Consider the following 10,881-nt stretch of genomic DNA (forward strand, 5'->3'; position numbering starts at 1 on the left):
AAAACTTATAAGGACTGGAATCGTTTGTTGTTGCAAAATCTCGATTTTATAAAGGAAAACAAAACCAGTAAACCATCTCTCCTCGACTTACCCTACTTTAAAAATAGTACGGCGGTATAAACTAAGAAGATAGGAGTTGCAATACTCTTCACAATGTTTATTGGCATGAAAATAGAAGAAGTAAGTTTATTTCGTGTTGAACTAATATAATATAGCACTGGATATAAAATATTAGCATTATATGTTATAATGATGGTAGATTTAAATTAATTGTAGGACAAGATAGATAAATGTATTATCTGTTAAATTATAGATAAGTGGAGGTTTAAAAATGTATAGTAATTAAAAAATTAAAACTATTTTTCAAATACACTTATATAGAAAAAATTAGTTTTTACGAAGATATTATAAAAATTGGACAACAATGGACCGAATCCCATGCATTTAGTCCATTGTTTTTCCCGCAGCACTTGAACAATTTGAAACACAACCAACTTAAAATTGTCGTATTCTCTGAGTCAAATAATTTTAATTTCAAAGCTTCCAAAATTAGGCAGTATAATTTTATAATATAATATTCTTTTTGAATCCAAATGATAGTAAAAAATTACCAAATAAAGAAATAGTGCTACATTGCTTTTGTTTTAGTCAATAAACAAATGTTTATCATAGTTGAACAAAATTGCATTTAAGCAGGGACCCCGATTTACTGGAACCCGATATACCGTTGCATTCGCCGGTACTGAATGAATAAAGCGCACAGTGCCCTCGGCGGGTAATCACGTCGTGTCGTGGCTTTAGTACACTGAGTTCGCTCTCAGACTTATTCAGACTTATTGTTCCTCTGGTTTCGGTTACGCGCTGTTATGCGTTACGAAAATGTCGCAGCAAAATAAACGAAAGCGTTTAACGTTTAAACAAAAATATGAGCTGATACAAAAAGTGAAAGCAGGTGCCACGAAACGGTCTATTCTACAGGAATACGGTATCGCTGAGAATACGTACACTGATATGATAGCTCGCGAATCGGAGTTAAGAGATAAGATTAACAGTTATGAAAACCTGCAGAAGAAATCTTCGAAAACAACCGATAATGCGGTTCTGGAGGCTGCTTTGATAGAATGGTTCAAGCAAGCGAAAGACAGAGGAGATCCAGTGTCCGGTCCGATTATTAGAGAGAAGGCTCTCATTTTAAATGAGAAGCTCAACGGTCCTAAAACCTTCAAAGTAAGTAAGCAACCCAATATTTTAACGTTTAAAAGCAAAATATTGGTTCTCATTTTAGCCAAATATTTAGTTTACCTTTCATTCAAACAAAATGAATGCATATCATTCATAAATTAGAAAAGTTTTTTTTAAGGTTATGTTTGGAGTATTGAACCTTTTTCAAAGATAATGTTCACTGAGACCCGTACTAATATTATATACTTAAATTAAATTATATATCGATTAAATTATACAAATTAATAATTTATACAATTGTATAAATTACTCAAACATTTTTTATTTGGGACGAAAATTCAACCCCGGTCAATCGGGGTCCCAGTGTGGATGTTCGGAAGGCGAAAATAGTTATAAAGTAAAATGATTTTTTATGGTTTAATTTATAATAAAGCAATGTGTATAAAAAGGATTCCTGAAAGACGGAATGTTTTTAAAAACCTTGTTGAAATAACACTTCGAAAATCTAAATGTAAGTTTTAATATTGATGGAATTGTTTGTCAATAGATTTACAGTGATAATCATTTTTTTCCAATTGCAAAATTAAAACCTGCGAAAGGCAAAAATTAAAAATTCCGCGTTAGAAATCAACATTCAGAAATATAAAATTGCAAAAATTCAAAATTAACTAGAGTATTTAATTGCTGATGTATAAATTTCAGGAACTCTTCCAATTATATATTCTTCAATTTTTAATTATTTATTTTTTTGAAACCTTAACTGAAAATCGTATTTTTTTACATTATATTATATTAAAAATTAAAAAGAATACAAAATAGAATTGTTACGGTTCCATTTGTTTTAATTAAGGTTTAAATTTGACAAAATAATTTAAAAAATGTTTTTTTATGAATTTATTCCCAAGGCGTTTTATTGAAAATTTTTTTATTACAAATCCTGTAAACTGAAAATTCTGCAATTATGAAGTCTTTCAATTTTAATTTCTGAGATTTCGAAGAATTTAAGAAAGCAGACAATTGTGTACGTTTAAAATTGCAGAAAAACAATTTAAAATATCTGAATATAAAATTATTAAACATAAAACTGGTAACAATTAAAATCAAATAGTTTATAATATTTACATCTAAAATTACTTTTTTTGTGGCAATTTAGCATGATTTAATAGTGACATAAAATTCTTTAATTTTTTAATACTTCTATTTCACAGTGCGAAATATTGTGAAATTTGAAATCAGAAACTTCCAATAATTAATAAATTTCAATGCAAACACGTATATTGAAATAATGATAAAAAGCGCAATTTTCGTGAAATTTCAGCGATATTCTCGTGCAAAAATTCATACACATATTTTCGTAGAAACTTTTGTAGAAAATCATATAATTTTTCGGTGGAAAAAATTTCCGAGTCCACAATAGGTTAAAATTTGATAGAAATTGTCATTAAAATTAGGACATCATACTTTCGTAGAAGTTCTTTGAAGTTATTTTCCTATAAGTTCGTCCATGCCTGAGGTCTTTCTTCAATTTCTTTATCAAAATCTTTATTTTCTTTTTATAATTTGTAATAATAAAATGGCAATTGGTTATAAAATCCTAAATTCTGGAATCTATCATAATTTTTTAAAGCTATAAGCCTGCATATGCCATCTGCAGACCTTGAACAGTTTTCTGCAAAATTTACAAACCATCGTGATGGCAAATTTTAGTTCTCAATTTGTGATTTTAACCGCGCACAAAACAACTGAAACGTTATGAAATGGCATTTTTAAATTACCATTTTTACAATTAACTGATATCTTATTATCTAAGTTTCTGAAATTTATGTAAGATAATTTACAGAATCATTTGTATAATCAATTAATTATGTACAATTAGTAATATATCTAATGAAGAAAAGAAAATGAACCAAACCTTTGAAAATGTTTAAAAATTTCAATTATTCTTTGTTGCTCCTGAAATACTTTGTCCATTATTTTGACAATAAAGTTATGTTTCTTTATAAAAAAGAAAAATATGAAGACTTATTACAATACGTCTTCCTTGATTAAATTAAATTTTAGATTGTAGAAGGAAGGTTATGCTCGGTTTTATAATATGCGCAGAAAACTGATATTTTTCTACACTTTCAATTTGAAAATTAAATTTCGAAATTAATATAAAATAATTTATTTGAAATTACCATATTATAAGCCTATATTGTCCACACAAAAGTGTGTGTTTAATCAAGGCTTCTACATGTGTGTAATTATTTGTATTCTTGGCGGCAGCACCGAGCCGTAGACCCGCTGTCAATGAGATACGAATTTCAATCAAAGAAATTTTGTGCATTCGTGTCAAGTGCCATAAGTACCTTGTAAACATCAAAAGTACATTTTTAATACTTTTTAAGTAAAATTCATCATGTAGAAGAATTCGTAAAATGTTCATAAATCCTTTCTGGCTATCACTTGTAAAGTGAGGTTAGGATTCCCATAGTTCACAATACATCCCATTTCATGTACAATTTCCATTAATAGTACACATTACTCTCCTTTATAAGTACTAAACATATATTTAGAGTTTATTTATCGTCATATTTTAATTATAAGCAACCGTATACCAAGCGCCATATTGAATTTTATCTCTCATCGACAGAGGGTCTAGTACTTGTAACGAGCGGAACTCTATTTAGGCGCGAAAAGTTGAGATATTTAAAAGGTTGATTTTAAAATAGTTCTTTAAAATGTTAAATATATATAAATTCTTAATTGGCGAGCCGGTTCTCGCAATTAAGGGTTTGGAAACCCAACTCCAGCGATGAAATCGTTGTCTGAAAATCTTCTTAAATAAAAATAATTAATTCAATAAAAAAAAATCTTAATTTAATTTCTCGAAATAACGAACGAACGAGCCGCGGCTGTGTACCAAATTCTGCTGGTCCTTTAATTCATCGTCGGGAGCTTCGATGTCGTCGCAGCGGTCATCAGCTTCCCCCATATTTTCATACATTTTTTCATTACACCTTGGCCCTAATCCCTGCTCTAAAATTCTAAATTTCTCCTTAGCCTCCTGAACCCAACTGCACTGAAAAAAATGTTTAGGTATATTAACTAGAATTCTTACTATCCCAGCTAGAAAGTATCGCTGGATTTCGTCTTCCTAAATAGTTTGCTATATTGAACAGATTTGCTTGCAAGCAAAATATAGGTGCAGTATCTAGAAAATTTAGTTGTCATGTCTATATTTCTATTGCTAAACAAGTATAGGTGTCACACCTAACCAGGTTCAGCTGGACATTCTAGGTGGAAAATATAGCTAAACTTGACAGCATATCTAGCTGCGTTTTCTGGTGAATCGAGAAAAAGTTGTAAACAAAAATCTTTTGAGGTTATACGCGCACTGATAAAAGAATACTCACTTTCCTTTGAAGGCTTAAATATAATTCTGAAGGTTACAGCTAATCAAAAAATTTCTTATTTCCACATATGGTTCCATCATTGTCGTTGTATTGCTGTATATATTATTAATTTTTTAACTCTAACAAGCCACACAACACGAGGCACGAGCTTCTTGTATTTACGGAAAGTTCAGGCGTTAGTGTTGTGCGAACTAATGCAAGGAGATAATTTTTTTAAATGCATTTCAATTTATAGGCATAAAACTGATGCTACAATTATTTTAGGTTAGAATTTTTAGCTGTAGGAGCAAACTCATTACTGGAAATATGCTGTTTGATCATAACTGCTAGAATGTTTAGCAAATGATGATAGAATTATCTCCCCCATTTTCTGTCTGCAGGAGACAGACCCCTGGCGGACCGAACGAACCGAGTGGAGCCACTACAAAGTACCCGTAAAGACCCCCATGGGTCCCCATTCGGTTCCTTTTTAAAAAACTCGAAAAAACAGCAAAATCAACTTTTAAATTGTTAAAATTCGGATTCTACGTTAAAATTCCCTATAGAAGCTCACTGAATAATAGCAATAGTTTATTTTACAACGGTAAAAAGTTAAAAAAAATATAAGACGTATAACGCCTGTTGACGGCTACTTACAGGCGATGCGTTTGCAGTGTAGCAGTCAACAGGCGTTATACGTCTTATATTTTTTAAAACTTTTAACCGTTGTAAAAAAAAGTATTGCGATTATTCCGTGGCCTTCTACAGGGAATTATAACGTAGAATCCGAATTTCAACAATTTAAAAGTTGATTTTGCTGATTTTTCGAGTTTTTTAAAAAGGAACCGAATGGGGACCCAATGGGGTCTTTACAGGTACTTTGTAGAGGCTCCATTCGGTTCCTTCGGTCCGCCAGGGACGGCTTATATATCTTAGCTACCTAGATTGGAGTTGTACCTAAGTCGCCGAAACGGCGACTCTATGTCGACGATTCGGAAATAAAATCTAAATTATACATCTTGCTGTCAAAAGTTATTACTTCTTTCGTAAAATGTGCATGATGCTAATATTTAATCTCAAATATACATTCGTGCACATTCATGATACTAGTCTTGACATTTTATTTACAGAAAGAATGCTTTATCGTTAAAGATCCTTTTTTCTTCATGCCGACTTGCCCGACTGTTGCTTTGCCAATCTTTTCTCGAAAGATATTTTATTCTCAATTGAAATGTATTCGCTTTTGATTTCATTTCTTTCAAATTGTTAAACCGCCCATTTTATGTCACCGATGGTACTGTTTGTAGCGGGAAGAATGCGAATTATGTCTGCTCATTACATACCCGGGTCGGTGCTGACACCTAAATGTAATTTTTCATGATGAACCTCATAGCCGAAACCATGTTCCATTAAATACATGGTCTAGCCTAGCTACTTGAGTAGAGTTTCAAAGAGTTTATTTGAACGAGAATATGTCCGGGAGCAAGGGAATACGACCGAGAATTACTTTGATGAATTTGCTCTTCGGGAATCTATGAGAATTTAAAAATCTTTGTTCGTAACCTTTGAAAAGCGAATCTTGTAGTTTGTACAATTATTTTTAGTTATTCTATGCGACTGAGTTATAGAATTCAAAATGCAAAAATATTCTTGAACATTTGAAGCTGAGTTTTTGATTTTTATGAATGTTATGGTTTTAAAAGGTTTATAATAAACATAAGAATGTTCTGCGTGTTAGGGCTATATTAGTATCAGGGGGGTGCTTCCACTGTATTGCTCAATGAAAAAAATGTGTCATGAGAGTTGAAAACGGCCTTGCGGTGGCGCTAGTAGTCACTTTGTTCTACAAAGCCATAGAGTGCCATAGGAAAAATGCATAAAAATGACAAAATTAATATGAAAACCCCTTAAAAATCATTTTTTATTCATAGTGTAATATCCTAAACTAAAATTTACTGACTTGTAAAATAAATAAATTATTAATTTCCCACAAATATTTCAATTCTCGAACTTTAGAACTGCTGAACATAGTTAATAGATTATTATTTTATGAGCTGTTAATAGAATTATAAATAAGGCAAGCAATTTAATTAATTATTCATTAATAATTAATTAATTATTGTCGGTACATTTTTGTTGCTAATTTATGATTTTGTTATTCTTGCTTTCGTTATTTTGTATTATTCCCGGATATTGAAACACTTTTCAAGATAGTGATGAAGAGCTATTTTTTTAAAATTGCTGTTTTACAATATAATTCTGCTATATAATAAATATAATTATTATATCTATATATGACAAGCAAGGAAGATGATAAATCCTTAAATTACTGAAAAATTATTTTTCGAAGTCCTATAATAAATTCATTTTGAAATTGAATTATGAGATTTGAGAACAAAAAAAATAAGTATCGTCACCTTGTTTTTAAATTTATGGAAATATAATTCTCATGAGATTCTTGAGAAATTTTTTAAATATTGCAGGCGTGTCAGAAAAGAATCTAGAAGATTTTAAAGAAATTTTTTTATTACATAGGATTTTACAAAATATTATGAAAAATTCCAGTCTTTTTGAAAGATGTTTAGAACTTTTAGAATTTGGAAAGGAATCAAGAAATATTTGATAAAATTTCGAAAATGTTTCAGAATTTTCAAATATTTGTAATCTATTGAAAACGTCTTAAATTCCTAAAAATATTTTTATCTGACACGAATTTCTCAAGATTTTCAAATATAATTCCAAATTAAAAAAAAAACCTTAATATCTTCTAGTTTTTCCCAGTAATTTAAATAAAGTTTTTTTATTCTCTTGAAAACTTTCGAAATGATTTTTAATTCTATTAAATATTTGTAGAATTTACCCGATTTTTGTTCGTTTTTATTTTGCAATCTTACCAAATTGAAAAATTTTGCTTTAAAATCTTCTAAACTATTTTTCGAAATTTTCTGAAATCATTTGTTATGTTTAAAAACCTTTGTCAATTTTCTCTTATAGTTAATTTTTCAAAATAAACAATTATTTAAAACTTTCACACGAATATAAGAAAAATTCTTTTTTTTTATTCCGATCAGACATTCTAAACCTTCTAACTTCTAAAAATTATTCAAATTTTTTCTGCATTTTTTACTTACTCTGCAAAAGCTTAAAAATTGCCTTGAAAATCTTTAAGATTCTTCTTTTTCTAGTTTTGAAATCTTCTATCTATTCTTTTTAAATAATCTCTTCAAATTAATTTTTCGAATTAAACAATTATTTTATTTTTTTCGTCGGAACCTGAAAAATTATCTTTCATTTTCGTGAAACTTTACACAATTTAGAAAAAATCTTTACAAGCTTTAATTATTTGTGAATCATTTCAAAACTTTTTAATGTCACTTAAACTTACTTAAATTTTTTCTAAAATTATGTGATATGGCACAATTGCAAAATTTTGCTTTAAAATCTTTTACACTTTTTAACATTTTTAGAAAATAATTCAAAATGTTTTGTGATCTTTTTTTTTATTTTCTCTTAAAATTCCTTAGAAAATAATCATTTAAAAATTTCCCATGAATTTTAAGAACTTTTTTTCCTTAACCATTTCTCCTCAGATCATTCATAATTATCAAAAAACTTCTAACTCTTTTATTCTTTGTCTTCGGGTGTTCTCTGAGTTCACTTTTATAACCTGATTTTCATAATGGAGCGATAATTAATGGAAATGATTCGATAAAAAAAAAACAGAAAAATACTTTCAGAAAAATTCACTTTGTTATTTTCACAATAATTATATAAAAAAAACCTTTTTCTTGAAACATTTTTAAGAGTTTGTTAGGACTCTACATGACCAAAGTTACTAGTAGCGCCGCCGCATGGCCGTTTTCAACACATGGGCCATTTTAAACTATCGGTCACAGGAGGCTGATTAGTATTTAGAAATGGTATTTGAAACTCAAAAATATTCTTGAATATTTGATACTGAGTTTAAAAATTGTTACAGTTTAAAAAAATTTCATTATGATAAAAGGCTGTTCTACGTATTAAGACTATATAGTTCCTATCTTGAAAAGGGATTTTGTACTTTTTTTAAATATATTCTAACCATTTCGCTATAAAACTACAGTTTCTATCTCTAAAAAATAATTATTCTCCGGACAATTAGTATTGGGATCTGAAATCTTGAGGGCATCACTAGCGGCAAAAGCAATATGGCCGGGGACAGTACGTAAACGTCTCACAAAACTCATTTAAAAACATTGAAAATTAGTCTCAAACCTTTAAAATGAAATTAGCAATAGCTCAAATTTGTGATTTCACAAAATCTACACCGGCATGTTGAAACTTCGTAGAAGGAGAAAGAATTTTTCATGCGGGACACCTTCTATTTTGCGGAAAAGATGTGGAAAATGAAACTTCAGTTCCTATTATTGTATTTTGTTTGCAAACTTAGAATTTAAAAACTCTTGTTGTCTAAATAATAAATTCTTCCATTTTTTCCCCTCATAAACATTTAAAATGTAATATTAACTATCGACATTTCATTGCAAAATTTAATTTATATCAACTTGAAATGACAAATAAGCAGTAACTTTTTCAGATTTGAGGTTATGTTGATATATTTTTACCTGAAATAATATTTTTATTTAGAACCTGCTTTCATTATTTTCACTCGGAATGCTGAAAAATCATTGAAGAATAAAAACGATAAATACTTGATTATTATAACTTTTTCTTCAAACTTTTTTATTGACGGTGGAACAAGCTTGATGTACTATAAGACTTTTCATATTTTTTAAATAAGAGTTTATTTACATTTCAGAAAAACCGAAAAGTTTCTTGCTTTCGAGCAGTATAAGAGCAACCAAACACACATACAAAACATTTTGATCTTCGATTTTCGTAGCGAAAACACCATTGACTTTTTATTTTTTCCCCCAGTTTCACTGTAAAAAACACTACAAAACCTTTAAAAAAATTATTTTCGTATATTCGCCTATTCTTCCCGTCAAAATTTATCTACGCTCAGGGCTTTCCGATTCTGTCACCAGGTGGCGTGTTCGAGTATTTCAGGTCCCAATACATATAAGGTCATTATTTCTTTGTATGATCCAGTTGGAAAGCTTCAAGTTAAAAAATAACATGTTCGTAAATGTTTCAAAATCTTTAGATTATTACATAAAACTATTTTAACTTTTTATAAAATAAACTACGTAAAAAAACAATATAACTGATTTTTTCAAAATATAAAATTGTAATATTACTGTATTGAATATAAATTTAAATATTACTTAAATACTTAAAAAGCTATTACCTAATATTCTGTACAAGTAAAATACAAATATAAGAAGAGAATTCATACATATATATTTAAAGGCCAAATAATACTTATCTAATATTTTTGCATTCCTTAATTTGTATTCTTTTATTTAATATGTCGGCTATAAAGAAATTTTGATATTGAATTGCGATGAGACTTAACTTTATTCGTAGTTTTATTTTTATGAAACTTTCATTATTGCAATTCATAGTTTTTGGAAATAAATTTACAATATTCTAAGGTTTAAAGATAAAGAAAATATTGGTGAAGGTAAAATTCTCTTAAATTCTCAAGTTTTCTTAAAATAACGGTCACAGTCTCGAGAACGTGACCGGATTTCAAATGTTCGAGAAATGTAGAACTCTACACTGAGGCCCTCTTTCGTCGAAGTCACGCAACAGCTTAGTTCCACCATTTTGTTAGTATAACCGCGCAGTTTGAATTCGACGCGTACTCTCTACGAAAAACTATTATAGGAGAATTACGAAACTATTGCAAGAATGAATTCTAAAAGTACTTAAAATAAGTATTGAATGATGTATATTAGAACACTGATAAGAGAATAAATTATATTCAAGACAGAATGGGAGTTTGTAAATAATACTAAATAAGAGTGATTAAAAGTACAAACAAATTTTGATATTTCTGAGAATTAATAACATTTTAAATATCTCCGCTTAATAGGGCATACGGGGCATTTTTCCTCAACTGCCCCAACTCAAAAAGTCATGTTTTTCGATTGTCTCTAAATTCTGGGAATATGTTCGCCTACCCAACAGTAGTTAATCCACAAACTTATAGACCAGGATTACCAACCCTCCCCAAGTGAGGGGGGGTTGAATTTTCAACCACAATGCCTGCAGGGGTAGTTTCAAACGCCTGTAATTTCCTTTCTAATTATGCGATTTAAAATTTTTATGAGGTTTTTGGAAAGTGCTTTTTACACGCTTTCATCCTATTTTATTATTTATAACAAAAAAAATTGTTTAAACAACTTTTTCAATAAATCAATTGTTTATTTAACTT

At 29.2% G+C, this 10,881-nt stretch overlaps 1 protein-coding gene across 1 annotated transcript in view; it reads left to right on the top strand.

Moving 5' to 3' along the window:
- The first annotated feature begins 790 nt into the window (after positions 1-790).
- The window catches only part of LOC117171901 (tigger transposable element-derived protein 2-like), a 22,731-nt gene continuing 12,640 nt past the window's right edge, over positions 791-10,881 (top strand). The window contains exon 1 of the mRNA XM_033359550.1: positions 791-1,227. Coding sequence (XP_033215441.1) covers positions 880-1,227 — 348 coding nt within the window. The 5' untranslated portion in view covers positions 791-879. The remainder of the gene's footprint in view (positions 1,228-10,881) is intronic.

Source organism: Belonocnema kinseyi, chromosome 4 (genome assembly GCF_010883055.1).
Source record: "Belonocnema kinseyi isolate 2016_QV_RU_SX_M_011 chromosome 4, B_treatae_v1, whole genome shotgun sequence".
NCBI lineage: Eukaryota > Metazoa > Arthropoda > Insecta > Hymenoptera > Cynipidae > Belonocnema > Belonocnema kinseyi.